The sequence below is a fragment of the Pinus tabuliformis genome, chromosome 6 (assembly GCF_031772625.1).
Source record: "Pinus tabuliformis cultivar Carrire ecotype Pingquan chromosome 6, CPIR1, whole genome shotgun sequence".
Lineage (NCBI taxonomy): Eukaryota > Viridiplantae > Streptophyta > Pinopsida > Pinales > Pinaceae > Pinus > Pinus tabuliformis.
Window position 1 is genome coordinate 869,177,558 of NC_142292.1, and position 18,355 is coordinate 869,195,912.

The 18,355-nt window shown below is 38.5% G+C and overlaps 1 protein-coding gene across 1 annotated transcript in view; it reads right to left on the bottom strand.

The window, feature by feature from the left end:
* The window catches only part of LOC149261650 (uncharacterized), a 40,195-nt gene extending 22,522 nt beyond the window's left edge, over positions 1-17,673 (bottom strand). Inside the window, exon 1 of the mRNA XM_089370193.1 lies at positions 17,509-17,673. Within this exon, the coding sequence (XP_089226319.1) occupies positions 17,509-17,673 (165 nt within the window). The remainder of the gene's footprint in view (positions 1-17,508) is intronic.
* Positions 17,674-18,355: the final 682 nt, after the last annotated feature.

Sequence of the window (18,355 nt, forward strand, 5' to 3'; positions counted from 1 at the left end):
CAGATAATTAGTTTATTATATACCTCTGACGTTCTTGTTAATGTTCCCCCCCTCACCTTACTCTACTTGACTGAGCTGACAAGGGTTAACCCAAGAACAACCAACTAGAGTAGGTGACACTAGTTAGCATGCATGCGTTATGTTTTCACCAAGGTTCACCTCGAAAAATATGTATTTTCCTTCGACATATCACAAACTAAAAGTAACAAGTTCTTCATACAGAGGCAGGACGATAGATAACCAAGTAGTGATAGAAGTACAAAGCCTCTTGTACTTTACCCAACTTGTTTCAAGAGTCACACATGGTTTCATGCGAAACTAACCTACGACCAAAAAAAGTGAACAAACAACAAAGCAAAGCAGAAGCAGAAGTGAATGCAAAAGAAAAGTGAGTAAGAAAACAAGAAAGCAGAAAAACAAACAAACAAAACAAGTAAGAAAACAAGCATGCAAGCAAATGAACTGAAAGAAAACACTACTCCTACTCCTAAGCCAACGGTGCATGGGCCTGATCACGTGAAATGATATTTCCAATGCAATCACCAACGCATTGGTTGACCCATGTTGGTGAAGGCTTGGTCCACGAGCAACCCAGTTGTGCAGACCAGCAAGCAAGAAAGATATAACAATGAAACACACTTTATGTTTAAAAGTGTCCACGGGACATAAGTGAGTGCAAGTGCATGACGAGAAGTCTGTGGAATTATCACGATGCTGTGCGACACTGCGTGCAACTTTGAAGCATACACATACTCTTGACTGTGACATGCAAGCAAACGAAAGAAACAAAGACAACTTGCGTCGTGCATGTGTGCTTTTGATGTAAGATTCCTCCAATGCATGAGCGATGGGATTGTGCAGTTCAAGTGAAGGAAGTATGATTTGTGTGTGAGATTGATCTTCAATGCATATAAATGAGTGATGAGGAGCCTTGGCTGAAGTGCTTCGACAGTCTTGGGTTTCATCGTCAGATAGATCATCAGAACCGGTGGCTTTGAAAAATAAACTGTGATAGAAATATGATCGTGATCGAATATGGGAGTAAATGGATCACGATAGCCACAATCAAAAAAATCAACGATTTCATCGACATCCTCATGATATGATGAATTAAACAGAGGGGTGGATGAGAAGTGAACAAATTCATCCTCTTTGTTTTCGGAAAAGGTAGATGAAAAATCAAGTGGATTTTTGATGAATAACTTATCCTCTCCATTGTCGGATGATGGACTGACATCCATGTATCCTACAAGTGATCAACAATGGGTGCATCTGTGGATGAAGATACACATGCGAAATCATGGATGGCAGGTTCACCAAAGATTTCAGGAAAGAATGGAGGAGGCTCAGACGGAAAGGAGTCATCCTTCGTCGAGTGTTGATGCTCAAGCTCCCAGTCATACTCTTCATGAATGACAACGCATGTTGGTTGTGCAACACCAGCCCCGTTAGTGGATTGATCCTCGTTCACAACAAGTGTAGAGTCCAGAATGGAAGAACACAAGACAATATCCGAAGGATTAGCCGAGTACGAAGACAGAGGTTGTGAAACAAAATTCATGTGACAACTCGATGGACTCACAACCAAATTTGCGCGAAAATTAAGCGAAGTGATGTTGGGAGAATGTGACAACTGAACAGGTGTGTGAGCATGATCTTCAACATCATTCTGCAGTGGTGGATTTGTTTGATGAGGGGATGATGGAAAATCACTTGTGACAGTGATGACATCCGTCTGTGATTGCGCAACTCCATCACTGAAGAATACTGAGCGAGGTTTGATTTCGAACTTCTTCTTGGGACGAGAATATTTATTAACACAGTACTTGAATCAGTCCCAAAGATAGAAAAATTTCATCTAGCTCTTCGGAGCTTGAAACTGAAAATCATGGAAGTGTTGCCAAAAATCTATAGTCCATTCATGCGGAGCCTTTCATTGTTGTAACAGTTTTTGGTCAAGATGGTCTAGATCAAAATGATAGAAAGTGTCTTCAATGAGATCAAAAAAGTGCTCAAGTGAGTGCACACTGTCAGCCGGTAGGTTGCACAACCACTGATGTGGAGATTCACGAAGTGTGTATGCAAGCAACAAACTGGTCTGTTCGTCAAAACATCCATCTTCCTCATGAAGCATGGAAAGAAAGTCATGTAAGAACTCAGGCTAGACCACTTCGCCTTCACCATCATATGTGTAAGTGGACAAGAGATCAAAGAACTCCCTCGTGATGGTGACATCTTCGTGATTCAAAAAACATCATGGAGGGAGAAGAGTGAAAGAATCCATGATAGATATGCAAAGGTTCAAAACAGGATGAGAGGACAGAACTTGTCATCTCGCCCTCCTTCTAGCGCTAGAAATTTTGACAGTGTTGGACCCGCCAACATGTTAGGGGATATCCCCGGTAGGAAGTCCCAATTAGACCTCAGATTGTTTGGTGTAGGAGTCCTAGAAGTGGGTCGTATAGTAATGCCTTAATAGTGATTTCACACAGAGGCAAGTAAGATAACTCTGTTGGTAGCAAGGGTGTGACATATAGAGTGAGCCAAGGAAGGTGCATGATAGGTTCTACCACATGGGGGTTGAGATGAGTGCACCCCTTGGAAACCTATGATAGCACAGAGTTAAGAAGGGAACACATGAGCAAAGATGCCTTACAACATGGAAGGCAAGTTAGCTAGCAATCCAAAGTGATGGTTAAACCAACATCACATTTCAAAAATATTCCTACATACATACATAGAAAGCTATACATGCATGCATAAGAAAACATATACATATATCATTTAGAGTAAACTAGATAGCATAGAATACAATACAACATATGCATGAAACGTGCTAGCTCTTGTTATCTTAAGAAGTGTAAGTTACAATCATACAATACATCCATGTCCAACTGCTAGTTCTGACAACAGAACGTTACAATGACAACCACCTGCTCCTCCAAAGAGATGTATTAGCTCTGCGCAGTGGAGAACCCAAGGCTCGTTACAATACTGTCCAAGATCTCTCCAAGATAGTCTTATCAAAAGCTTGGCTGACCAAAAGCCTATACAATGATATATGAGGGACTATTTATAACAAAGGGTGGGGTGACCCTTGACATTCCCCTTTATGACAGTTCATCTATCCTCTTGACTCTTCATCTACTCTATGACTGTTACATCCAATTATCGACACTTGAACTTACACTTGACAAGATGTTACATTACAATGCACATGTACCCATGTGAGACAAAATGGCTTGAGAAAGCCATGCTAGACATCACTATGAATTAGACAACTGTTGGAAGATCAATTCTTCGACATCTTCATTGTGGTTGACAGTAGTGTACTGATGCCAAGACTGATAGTCCACGATGGTGTCCATGTGCTCCAAGGTGACATCTTTCTGGAACATGACTCTTGCCTCCATATCATACATGTACACTGCTCGGGCTCCTCTATCTTACTTATCTGAAAGCATGTGCATCATTGTCTTCAATGCGACTTGACCAGCAACATACTTTTGCATGATGTCTGTATTGATGGGCAAGTCTGGATTGGTAGCAATGCACATCAACTCGTCAAAGTACGAGTCAAGCTCTAATCAGACCTGTGCCTTTGTCTTCGCCAAGGTGAGAGTCCCAATAGATGGGATCGCATGTGCGGGGACCACAACATCCATACTCTTGAATACACGTACATGGGAAGCCTGTATATTAGTGATGAGCTACGGGTGCTCTTCATAGTTCTGGATCTTACTCTAGATACATGCCTTCAGCTCAGCCGCTCTAGACTTCATCATCTTAGGCAAGTGAAGCAGGGCTCCCATGTATCTGATTGTCCATGTTTACATGTAATCAACAACAACATGCACATTCACCAAGATACATGCTCTTCTTACACATCGCTGTTGCCATCCATTGAAATGGATGACTGCCTTGTGCACAGTACCAAACTTGTAATACAATGCCCGCATGACTATGTCAAGGGACAATACTTCATCTAATATTGCCTTCTTTAGTTCTACTCAGGCGGATGTTGTAACCAAATCTCCTCCTTGCTTGGCCGTCTGTAGTTCCTTAGCCATTAGCTCATTCTTAGCTATCAGAAAGCAAACACTTGATCTAGTGGTTTCGGTATACACTATGGTAGCGTCAGCTAAGGCTGTTAGATGTTTGTGCATGTCAGACACGATCACTCATTCCTCAACTTGCGCATGAGATGTATGATCATCTGGAGTCGACACTCTGCGATACTGCACAACTCTATGTTGAGATTCCTTGAATGAGATGTTGTGCATCTCTCCTTCCGGTTGATCTCCAAGGATCTCAGTGCCTCCTTGGTCACTTGAGACTTGCTCATCTTCTAGATGTGGTGAAGTGGGTAAGTCAACCTCTTGGTGATGAGGCATGAGGTCAATGTCTTGTTCCAATTCATGTTCCTCCATATCCGTATCCAACTGTTGAAGTGCTTGCTCCATCTCACGAGCGAAGTCTTGCTCCTGCAATGGTTCACCCTGTCTACCTGATGTCAGCTGTTCTGATGAGTGCACTACCTGTATGGGTGCTGTTTCATCCATCTTCACATGTTGCATCCCCTGCTGTACCTGTTACTGCTGCGCTTCCCTCTCCTGTTTGTGCAACTCTTGTTCCTTTCGGAGTTGCTCCTTCAACTCATGCAACTGCTTCTCTGTTTCCTCCATTCTTTGTTTCTCCCTCTACCTTTGCGTGATTCACTTATCGCGCTATTGCCTCTTCACCTCTATAACCATAGATACCTTCTCTATAAGTGGATTTTCTCGGAACTTGCAGCTTTGCTCTTCCTCCATGCGATCAATAATCTTCCTCTTGCCCTTGTTGCGCACTGGTATGTTCACCTCTACTGCTTCTGGTGCTCTTTGGGATGCTGCTTCACGTTTCTTCACTAACCCCTCCACAACAAATCTAACCTGTTCATTGGGTCTGGAGAAACTGTAGCAATATCTCCATGGGTCCTCCTCTGCCCAATGAAATGCCCCGTGGATCCAGTTGAACTGTACTCTCGTGCAATGATCTTTCACAAGACAATGTGGGTCATACGGATTGTAACTTTGGAGGTCAAATGGATACTTATTCATCTGCTCTGCTTCAACATCTGCATTCTTGAAACTCCGGATCTCATATAACCCAATTTGCAATGGAAGAGCAGGCCAAGGTGCCTTCTTCTTTCGGTGCAGTCTAGCTGTCAATCCTGCCAAGATGTGATATGCTACTTCCTGCATGACGAGTATGTCCAAGGAAAACTTCGATAGAACATGCAGAGGCTTCTCTGCACTGTACATTCGTATGAAGGTGCCAGACAGTGAGGCATACCAATCAACAATGTCTATCAATGCCTCCATTGCTACCTTCGACATGCAGGGTGGATCCTGTTCGAATATTGTCTTGTAGATCGGGGTGACAAAATGATCAGACAATCATGTGATAACTCCTCTGAAGCTGCATTCAGACAACAACTTACAATAAGTGTTCACAGCAGTCTCTGCTACTGACCATGCCCACTTCAAGCCCAGGAACTCCTGTCAGGCACATATTGCATCTAGGATATAGGTGGACATGTAGATTTCTGCTTGCATACCTTTGGGCGGATGTCGAACCCTCATTACCTTTTCCTTCACTTGATGAGCCAACATACCATACCAGTTGCATGGTTTGCCCTCTCTGGCCAGTTGGACCAGCGCGATCACCCAACTGAGTGGGAAGGTTTTTGTGCTTTCTTGGCCATACAGTCGACATGCAAAAATGACCAAGTATTGATATGCCTTCCGCAGTATCTTCATCTTGTAGATTTGGTTGGGTGTCATCCTGAATCTAGCTGGCTCCTTTACCCAATTCTTCAGAATGTCTCTGGAGTTGGCATTGTTGCTGGGTAAGCTGAAGGGAGTCTCCATGATAGTCACAAGCTCCGACATATGATACATCTCATCATAATCCTCTGCCCTGAAGGTTGCAATATTTGTCCCGCTGACACTGCTCAAGGTTATCGTCTCGGGGTTAGTGTGTGAGACGATCCAATGTATCATGTCTGCTCATGGGAACATGGGGTATCTGCATGCAATCTAGTACAAGCGAGACTTGTGAATGTTCACGTATACCTGGCGGTCTTCGAGGTATTCCCCAAATGTGCCTGTAAATGCGTCATTGGCCTCTTGCCATTTCAGTTTGATGTCCTTGTCTAGAATCAACATGGTATCTTCATAGATCGGTAGACTTGAGGACACTCACTCAGCTGCTACTCCAATTGCACTTCCATCCGTGTTCTTTGATCCTTCTCCCTTGGAGGCCATTGATCTTGAACTGCAAAGAGGCAGGTGAACACCTGAAAGATCTAGAGACAAAGCAACATGCATGGCAAGAAATCTGTTAGCGAAAACTAAAGCATATTTGGGGAATGACATAACACAAACTTGGGGATTGATAGGCAAAGATTGCACAATTTCTTCTTGGAGGCTGGGTGACTGGCTATCAGAACTGCACAAAAGGCAGTATGGGATGTCTAAGGAGGCTAACTTGCTGCTGGAATTGTGCAATGCGCAATCCAGGTTGACTGGCTACTGGAATTTCACAATGCACAATCCAGGCTGACTGCTGACTACTGGAATTGTGCAATGCGCAATTCCAGCTGGCAATGATTGCAGGCTCAGTCACTACATTGCGTAATTTTCTGGGACAACAGTCACTGTCCTTCAGGATTGCACAAAGCAGGTCTAGGGAACAACTGCTAGGTAGAAATGCGCATTTCTAGAGAGGAAGGCAAAGCCTTCCCTCTCAGGATTGCGTAACGCTGTCTTGGTGAGGCAGAGTCCAGAACAAGGTTGCCTAGACCCACCGACGGGCAACTAAAAGCAAATGTGAAAGAGATTGCATGGCGATACTGAGTGTAAGCAGAAGAAAATGATCATGCATGCAAACAGTGAATGAAAGAATCAGAAAATAGAACAACATGCGTGTGGGTGAAGTGAGTCACCGAATCGATGACCATTCATGCAAAACAGTTTCATGCATGTGACAATAGTGAGATAGAAACGAAAATTGAAATGGTGCTAGTACAAGCTAGTATGCATGTAAATGACAACAAGCATTCAAATGAATCAAGCAAACAACACTCACACAAGCGAAAACACAAAAAGCGACAAAAATGCTGAAAAAGACAAGTTGAGACCACTTACCTGTGAATAACTGAGTCAGATGTGTCGAAGAGTCTTGGATGTGTTGTGGGATTTCAGAGCTCCAAGGTCGATGTGAAAGAATGAGCTTTGATCTGTCGAATAAATAAGTTTGGGCTCATGACGTGCATGCCACAAATCTAGGAAAAAGCGACACTTGGAGGAAAGATTCTAAAACGATCTTTGCATGAAACCTTTAGCTACTAAAAATAGATCCCTGAATTAAGGGATGCTTTTTTCATGTTGCCTTTTGCTATTCCAGGAAAAGCAAGCCATGCATGCAAGTCAAGTTTCCTTGGTCCTAGGTGGAATTGGTCAACCCAACTGCACATGTAAGAGGTTGCTCAAGTGCTGGGAGAAAATGCGCATTTCTGGATGGGAGCTGGGTTGGCTACCTAGGAGATTTGCGCAATTTCTGGGAAGAGCAGATGACTGCTGGCCAGGATCGCATAATTCCTAGGCTGAGCAAACCTGCTGGAAATAATTGCACAATTTTATGGATGAAGCATGACTGGGAGAATTGCGCAATTCGTGAGCCGAGTAGGCTGCCAGAATGAATTGCATAATTTTTGGAGGGAAGGCTGGTTTCCTTCCAGAATTGTGCAATTTCTTGAAGGAGTTGCTCAGCCTGCAGCTGGACCAAGTTCGGAGAAACAACCTGTGAGGGGAATGTATCAAGATCTGATAGACAGACTGCCTTTCTGCAAGAAAATCACTGAAGCTTGTGTACTTGACGAAGAAAGACATGTTGCTGTGAAAGGTTGGTAGGGAGGCTCCAAAACGAAGTTAAGGAAAATTTTTGGAGGGTGGTTGTAGCCGCTACAACACCTTGTTTAATGTATATATTTTGGAACAAATAGGGGAAGAAAAATCACATGCCAATGTGTAACATAGAGGCCTTTAGGAGGCAAATCCATATTACTGGACAATCCACCAGGTTTACTGTAAAGTATACCCAACGTTACAATTCTATTCACTCGATCTGGATGGCAGAGATCAATATAATATGCAATAATTCCTCGAACAACCTCCCCCACAATAGACGTGTGCTCTATGAAACTTAGTTTCATATATATGACTGGAAGATATAAATAAGAATTTCCTAAACAATGTTATTTGAATTAGCATAGGGTCATCTTCGTCTCAAACTTAAAAGATATAGAAATGTTAAACCAACATACACTTTGAATAAAATTAAAAGATTATAAAAACACTAGCTGAAAACCTCTAATTATTTAAAAGATTAAAAATAAGATAAATCTATATGAAATAGTATTGAAGAACATTGAAATTGTATGAGAAGAAACTAGAATTTTAAAACCACATAAACCTTCTTAACTTAACCTTTATCTATAGAGAAAGTCATCTGCTAATATTAAACCAACATAACTTTTATATTTAAAACCCAAAAAAAACCTGATGTGCAAAGTCTCAATTTAAACTAACATAGATTAATTCTAATCCACATCATAGTAAAAAACATTCTGAATGTTCAAACCTCAATTTATTTGCAAACTCCGTTGGAATTATGATGCATGTGTTGTCCTTGATGGCAACTCACTTGTAACAGAACTAGTATATGGTAACTAGATGAATCTATAGGTCAGATCAAAGGTGACAGAATGATGGAACAAAATAATGGTTCAAAGGTTTATGGATCAGAATCATAAGCTTGATACAGGAGATTGTTGGCATTATGGTACATGTGTTGTCCTTGATGGAAACTCACATATAAGATAACCAGATGTATCCATAGGTCAGTTCAAAAATGATAAAGGGATGTATGATGACAACTCACATTGTAACAAGTCAATTCAGAGGTAACAAAGTAATGAACAGAAGAACAGGATAATGGGACAAAGGATTATAGATCAGAATCAAGAAATTGAGGAAAGAGAATGTTTTATGTTGTATACGTTGTTTAACCTAGTCCAAGACACGTATACACGTGGGTACACATAATAAAAGGCGCGTACACATATGCACGTAGTTTCATAGGAGGAAAAATGTGTATGGGATGGAAAATTAAGGTTAAAGAATACCAAGGGTCCATACCATGGTATTGGCCCATAGTAATGAGCGCGACAAAGAATATTGATCTTGTCAAAGAATACCATCAACATAACTATGGTTTTGACCCAAGGTATTGAAAAATGCTAAAACTATATAAGGAGGTGAAGATCAAAGTGTGAGTGATGAAAATCTTATGAAGAGTTAGATCAAAAGCAAATATGCATGTTATGGGTTTTTGATGCTTTGCTTCATCTAAAATAAGTGTGCACTTGAGTGTTTGATGATGGATGAGATCTAATAGATCTCAAATAATTATGCGCTAATGATGGATTAGGATCATGAGACTTGAAATGACTTATCATTGTATGATCTGATAATGGATAGGTTAGATCTGAGTGCTAATGCATGTTTTATCCTTTAAATACTATGATCTGGGTATATCTGAAGTTTTGAAAAGCTATGAAGTTATAACTCATTATTTGCAGATCTATACGTAGGTTCGCCTTCATGAAGATGTGTATACACATGGATTCGACACTTCCAAGTAGCATATGTAGAGGAAGGGCTTGTTATTTAGAAATGACTGATCTATCTGACCAGTGTTGCTGTTTTACTGCGGCTTGTCAATGATGTCTTCATTAGATCTGAAGTTAAACTAATTGTATAACGAGATTGAGTCTGGTTGACTGTCTGATTGAGTAAGAAGGGTGATCTTTGTTGTTATCTATTTAGAACTCTATAATATGATAGTAGATCTTCAGAATGTCTTTTGTTGGTACAATTTTTGGTTCAGAAGATTTATGATTCAATATATTTAGAGGTATATTTAGGTTGAGTTACAAAAAGTGGCGTATACACACAGGTTTCCTCATTAAATTAGCGTATATATTCTGACATATGATTTTTGAGGTTGCAGTTGGGTTTGGTTGTTGATACAATGTTCTGGGTTCAGCTCTGTGTAACGGTTACCATGATCTGACTGTTCCAGTTGATTAGTTGAATTTTGATTAAGTGTCTGTTGATTGGGTTTTGAGTGAATGATTTAGTTGTATCAAAAATTGATGATTGAGGGTTTCGGTAATGCCAGAGATTGATGATTGAGTTTCAATGATTGTTGATTGGGTTTCAGTGATTGATTGATTTAGTTGTGTCAGAGATAAATGTCAGTGTTATAGTGATGCGTTATAGTTTGATTTTTGATATTAATCTTAAATGTTGATAATGGGTCCAGTATGAAAATTTGATGAAACATGGCCTAAAAGCTATGATGTATTGAAGCAGGTGGATACAGTCTGAAAATTTGATTAAACGTGGTCCATGGAGGATGCTGAGGGTTGGATCCTTTAGTGAGGAAGTCGAAACTTCCTACTAGTAATAGCTGGTGATTAGATAAGGGGGTTGGAGCTCCCTTCCGGTAGCAGGTGGAGAACAAGTGAAGGTTATAGCCTTCTGTAGGCCGACACCTACGTACTAGTAATCATATTAGCTAGTACAAGAGCTAGGGGGTTGTAGCTCCCTTCCAATAGAAGCTGGAGAATGAGTGAAGGTATTAGCCTTTTGTAGGTGGGTGCCTACTTACTGGTATGAGTCTGCGCCAATACAAGATTGTAAACAACTTTTTCTTTATATTAAAAAGAAGACAGAGACGACAACAATAGGTGGTTTTCTCTCGCATTGGGTTTCCACCTTAAATCTTGGTGTTCATGTGTGTTTCTTATGTGTGATGGTTTATTTATTATAGCACATGGTTACTGTTTATCTAATGTTTAATAAAGTACTAATGCACTGGATGAAGACAAACATATGATGAATTAACTGAATCATAAGTTCATTGGATATATGCTAATTGTATTAAGAACAGTTGCGTACACATGCAGGTTCCTTTCACTAAAGTCGCGCACATAAATCCAAATATGAAATGTAAAAAGTTATTGATTTGAAAATATTGATTCACCCCCCCTTAGTATTTTTCCCAACAATTGGTATCAGAGCAGGTCCTTTGGCAGAAGCTTGATCACTTGAAGGAGATCTGTTGTAACAATGGGAAAGAAGCAAAAGAAGAAAGCACCTCAAAAGAAGAAGACATCTCAAAGGAACAGTGACAACGGGAGAGACAATCACCTCAGAATGAAGATGAACAAGAAAAAGAATTATCAGGTACTAATTTTTGGTCCTCTGGTGATACATTTCTCTGTTCATGCAATATTGAAGATAATGAATGTGATAGTGAAACAACTGAATTTGATCTTATGGGTGAAAGTGAAAGAAATCTAATAGAGGCAGAAGTTAAAAGGCTCACAGATAAAATTAGAGATCAACAAGATCTATTTGACAAAAGGGATTGTACCTACAAAGAAGAGGTTACCAGGTTAAAAACTTAGTTGGAGGAAGGAAACAAAATAAGGAAGCAGTACAAAGAAAAGGAAGATCAATGTCAAAGGCTGCAGGATGAAGTGACATCATTGAGAAATGAAGTGAATGAAAAGGATACAACAACCAAGGAACTTAAAGAAAGAACCAGTTACTATGAAGGTCTTGAAGCTGAGGTCGTCTCTCTAAAGGAAGATCTTGAAAATTAAAATAAGTAGAATGAAGAACTACTTCAAGAATTTGAAGAACAAGAAAATGAGGTTCTCAAATTAAGACAACAAGTGGAAGAAGGAAGAAAAGTTGAAGAAATTATGAAGAAGCAGTATCTAGAAAAGGAAGAGCAATATTAGGTTGAGGTAAATATCCTAAAAGGTAAATTAGAAGAAAAGGATAAAATTTTATGATTTCAAGGTAGTACTAATATTTTAGATAATATTCTTAGTAGTCAAAGGTTTCCTGCCATTAAATATGGTCTTGCTTTTCATGAAACTGTTAAAGGTGAATCTAGCTTACAAACTGAGGCAAGGAATTCTAATGCAAAATCTGAAAAGCTCAACAAGGAGATAAGAGGTCAACCCCATCAACAACCAAGGAAAGAAAGTCTTCAAAGAAAATTATTTACTCCTAACTATGGAAGTGTTAACCAATTATTTCCTCTAATGAATAATGTTGAATGTTCTATCTGTCATAATTTTGGACATGTTGCAACTAAGTGTAGAATTCGAATGTTTCAAGCTAATAAATGTCTCACCAAAAAATCATCAACTTCCAGGTATTTCAAGGGATATTATTTTTCTTGCAATATGTTTGGTCACAGAGCCATTGATTTCTATAGAAGGAATATGAAACGTATAAGATGTTATGCTTGTAACAAGTTTGGGCATATAGTGAAAGAATGCAGGGACAAGTCTATGGATTGCCGTAGAAAATATGGTAAGCAATCAAATAAGCACGTTTATATCGGAAAATATGAAAAAGATGAATCCACCAAGAATCAAGAAAATGAAGATCAGCTAAGGTGTGGTCTTGCTATCTTCTCATTCAAAGAAAAAGATAAATGTTCTCATCACATGACTGGAGACAAGAGTAAAATGGAGTCTTTGATGAAGAACCATCATGATAATGATATTCTTGGAACTGATGTTTCAACAAAAGTTCTAGGACCAGGTATAGTTAGAACAGACTCAGGAGGAACTAAAAGTATGAAATTTCAGTGTTCCAATTTTCATATGTAGATATTATGAAGACAAGTTGCGTATATACGTGAGTTCGAAATTGCACAATCACGTATATGTTGGTTTGATGAAGAAGCAGTGGGACAGACTCAGAAAAAGGGTTTGATATGGTTCAAACAATTATCAATTGTCTTTTCTGTTTTGATGGTTGATGATTACAGTCTGTGGATGTTATTTAGAAGTGCTTTTTACCCTCATAAGTTGTTGATGACTTGATGTATAACTGGTTGATGATGATTCCTTGATGATTCTTATTGACATATGAAATAATCAGATCTGACAGTGAATAGTTGGCACAAGTTTAGGGGGAGAATATGCTATGCTTCTAATAATGCATTGTTGGCATTATGTTTAGAAGTCTTTGGTACATAATGATTCTTATCAATGGTGAGGATGCTTATGTTGTTGAAGTGTTTAAATGATGCATCATGCTATGTTGTGGTCATGAATTGCCTATGATGAAATCACAGATGATACTTTGCTTGAGCCACTTAGTTGTTTTGATGCTTCTGATCAGATTTGTGGATGACTCTTTTGATAATGCATATAGTTATGTTTCTTACATGGTAATCCTCATAAGTTCAAGAACAAAGCTTGAGTACACATCTTCATTATTTGATGATGTTAAGTGTCACTCATTTCTGTTATGCTTCTGCCATCATGCCTTCAAAGATGCATAAATTTCATATGGTGCAATTATGGATGAGGATTCCTATACTTCTTGGCTCTCACATGGTTGAGGATTGTTGCACTTGATGGTATCAAAAAAGTTTGACAAAAGAACTGTGAGCTCATGGTTTGCCTTTCACATTAATGAGAAGCTAGATACATATTTCTATCTTTATGCTGGATACATGGATGATTACTTAAGTTTCATATTGGTAAATATTGCTGGTTGGTAAAGAGAATGGTGTTATTGCAGGTTTCATGAAGACATAACTATTTGAAGACATGGCTATTTGGAGACATGGCTTACTTAGTCACATAATGATGATGACTTCTTACTTTATGATGATAGGTTTGATACTCACATATGTTGATTATCATGGTTGATGATTATTAGATGTGGGATGTTAGAAAACTCCCTAGTGATGATACATGGTTGATATATTGAGGGTTCTTGTGAAAAGAACATGAAGTTCCTGATACGATGATTTGAAGATGATGTTGTGGTCATGAATGATGACTATGGTACTTTCACATACATATGATATGATGTGAATGGATTTTGTATTACTACTTGGAGATATGACATATGCTTAGTTGATTCATGGAAGGCTATGTTAAGGCTTTTTCTACTAAGGAAACAAAGCAAGTTGATCTTGATAAGATCAAGAGGATGAGTTGATATCTATATACGACATACTTTGTCACAGGTTGATGATATTAAAGTTACATTGTCTTATCTTGCGAATTGATGATGGACATATACAGGTTGTTACTCTTGATGCTGCTGACAGATGTTTATGGTGCAGATCATATATGGTGTATGATAGTTGCTGATAATTATCATGATCTTGTTTAGGTCTTTGGTCTTTGTTATAAATGTCATGTATATCATTTGATGTAAAGGTCATGTAAAGACCTATGATGTAATAATTGTCATATTCAATCATGTATGGACTTTTAAGATCATGTCAAATATGTAATCCCACTTGGTTGGGTGGATGAGTCAAATATGTATCCCCACTTGGTTGGGAGATTGATGTATGTATGAGTCATTGGTGATAGGAAGGTCATACTCACATAGTTGAGTTATAGAGTCATGTTATTCTTTTGAAAAATATTTCTGCAGACTCTGCATGTGCTCAGGGGGAGCATGGACAATATAGTGCATCTCAGCATGTACTAAGGGGGAGTTTGATCAGAGTTCAGCATGTGCCTAGGGGGAGCACGACCAATGTTCATACTCAATAGTTAAGATATGGAAGTCTTCATTTAACATTGGTCAACCCTTTGACCTTGATGTCAAAGGGGGAGAGTAGCTTGGTGTTTGGAGAGTATCTTGACGTTTATAAAAGCTTGGTGCTTGTCTTGATGTTATTTACAGGTTGTGGTGACCAAACACCAAAGTTGTTTCCATTAAGTCCAAAGGGGGAGATTGTTGGCATTATGATGCATGTGTTGTCCTTGATGGCAAATCACTTGTAATAGAACAAGTATATGGTAATTAGATGAATCTATAGGTCAGATCAGAGGTGACAGAATGAAGGAACATAATAATGGGTCAAAGGTTTATAGATCAGAATCAGAAGCTTGATAAAGGAGATTGTCGGCATTATGGTACATGTGTTGTCCTTGATGGAAAATCACATATAAGATAACCAGATGTATCCACAGGTCAGTTCAGAAATGATAAAGTGATGTATGCTGGCAACTCACATTGTAACAGGTCAATTCAGAGGTAACAAAGTAATGACATAGAAGAACAGGATGATGGGACAAAAGATTACAAATTAGAATCAAGAAATTGAGGAAAGAAAATGTTTTCTGTTGTATACGCTATTTAACCTAGTCCAAGTCGCATATACACGCATGTACACATAATAAAAGGCGCATACACGTATGCACACAATTTCACAGAAGGAAAAGTGTGTATGGGATGGAAAATTAAGGTTAAAGAATACCAAGGGTCCATACCATGGTATTGGTCCATAGTAATGAGCGCGAAAAATAATATTGATCCCTTCAAAGAATACCATTGGCATAACTATGGTTTTGACCCGAGGTATTCAAAAATGCTAAAAATTTATAAGGAGGTGAAGATCAAAGTGTGAAAAAGTGAGAGTGATGAAAATCTTATGAAGAGTTAGATCAAAAGCAAATATGCATGTTATAGGTTTTTGATGCTTTGCTTGATCTGAACTAAGTATGCACCTAAGTGTTTGATGATGGATGAGATCTAATAGATCTGAAATAATTATGCACTAATGATGGATTAGGATCTTGAGACTTGAAATGACTTATCATTGTATGATCTGATAATGGATAGGCTAGATCTGAGTGCTAATGCATATTTTATCCTTTAAATACTATGATGTGGGTATATCTGAAATCTTGAAAAGTTGCGAAGTTATAATTCATTATTTGCATATCTATACATAGGTTCACCTCGGTGAAGGTGTGTATACATGTGGATTCGACACTTCCAAGTAGTGGATGCAAAGGAAGGGCTTGTTTTTCAGAAATCACTGATCTATTTGATCAATGCTGCTATTTTACTGTTATTTTTCAATGATGTCTTCATTAGATCTGAAGTTAAACTAACTGTATAAGGAGATTGAGTCTGGCTGACTGATTGATTGAGTAAGAAGGGTGATCTTTTCTGTTATCTATTTAGAACTCTGTAATACGACATTAAATATTCATAATGTCTTTGGTTAGGACAATTTTTGGTTCAAAAGATTTATGATTCAGTATATTTAGAGGTATACGCAGGTTGAGTTATAGAATGTGGCGTATACACACAAGTTGTCCTCATTGAAGTAGCGTATACATTCTGACATGTGATTTTTAAGGTTGCTATTGGGTCTGGTTGTTGATACAGTGTTTTGGGTTCAACGCTGTGTACTAGTTACAGTGATTTGACTGTTCTAGTTGATTAGTTGAATTTTGATTAAGTGTCGGTTGATTGGGTTTTGAGTGAATGATTAAGTTGTATCAAAAATTGATGATTAAGGGTTTCAGTAATGTCAGAGATTGATGATTGAGTTTCAGTGATTGATGATTGGGTTTCAGTGATTGATTGATTTAGTTGTGTCAGAGATAAATGTCAGTGTTATAGTGATGAGTTACAGTTTGAGTTTTGATATTAAGCTTAAGTGTTGATAATGGATCCTGTATGAAAATTTGATGAAACGTGGCCTACAAGTTATGATGTATTGAAGTAGGTGGATCCAGTCTGAAAATTTGATGAAACGTGGTCCATGGAGGATGCTGAGGGTTGGAGCCTTCAATGAGGAAGTCGAAGCTTCCTGTCGGTAGTAGCTGGTGATTATATTAGGGGGTTGGAGCTCCCTTCTAGCAGCAGTTGGAGAACGAGTGAAGGTTGTATCCTTCTATATGCCGGTGCCTATGTACTGGTAATCATATCAGCTAGTACGAGAGCTAGGGGGTTGTAGCTCCCTTCCAGTAGAAGCTGGAGAACGAGTGAAGGTTGTAGCCTTCTACAAGTGGGTGCCTATGTATTGGTATGAGTTTGCACTAGTACAAGATTGCAAATAACTTTTTCTTTATATTAAAAAGAAGACAGAGATGACGACAACAGGTGGCTTTCTCCCACATTGGGTTTCTACCTTAAATCTTAATGTTCATGTGTGTTTCTTATGTGTTATGGTTTATTTATTACAACACATGGTTACTGTTTATCGAATGTTTAATAAAGTATTGATGCACTGGCTGAAGACAAACATACGATGAATTAATTGAATCATAAGTTCACTGGATATATGCTAATTGTCTTAAGAACAATTGCGTACACAAGCATGTTCCTTTCAGTAAAGTCGCGTATAGAAATATGAATATGAAGTGTAAAAAGTTATTGATTTGAAAATACTGATTCACCACCCCCCACCTCCACCCCCAGTATTTTTCCCAACACCTCCATGGATTTAGAAAATCTAATAGTATCATATATGGGCATCTCCCCCAAATAGGGTAGTCGATCTTCTCTAGATTTCATCAGAAAGCCAACTAAAACTTACTTTCTCAATACCCAAGGCATCAAGCAGGCTAACGTTGTCTTCAAAAAGGTCATAATATGCAACTTTCTCTATTTTAGAGGGTTGATCAGACAATCCATAGCCTTGAAAGTCGGGAGAAATTGCATGAGACCCTGCCTCTGCCAATGCTATCATTGATAACGCCATGCATACCATATCTCTGGTAATCCATATCGTAACAACACAACATGACCTACACATTAGGCTAATAACAAAAGTGGTTTAATTTTGTTATTCAAAATAGGAAAAAAATTACAAAATCCATTATCTTAGATTTATCTGAATTAGTTTTAAAGAATGGTTGACTATCCAACTAAAAAAAAATAAAATATATATATATATATATATATATATATATATATATATATATATATATATATATATATATATATATATATATATATATAGACACACACACACACACAAACTATACCCCAGTTTCATTCCAAGAAGATACATAGTAGTGAAAAACATCTTCCCTCTATGACTGTAGCTGTAAAGTACTTGGCTTTCTCAGGGATACAAAGGAAAATACTTAAGATAATAGTTTGTTTGGGATGAGAATTACCACCTGATCTAATATCTGTAACGTGTAAATTGAGCTCTCCAACTTGAACTCGTTTGTGTTGTATTTTGTCCATCACTGAATGTTTGAAGATACTGCGTAAAGGGGTTAGGAGAACAGATAAATAACTTTATTCCAGAATAGGTTATATAATTTTGCACTACCATCTATGCACTCAGAGAAGGGGACTTTACATTTAGTTTAGTATGACCTTAGCTAAAATTCAATTAGCAAATAAACATCCAATTCAACTTTGGAATTTAT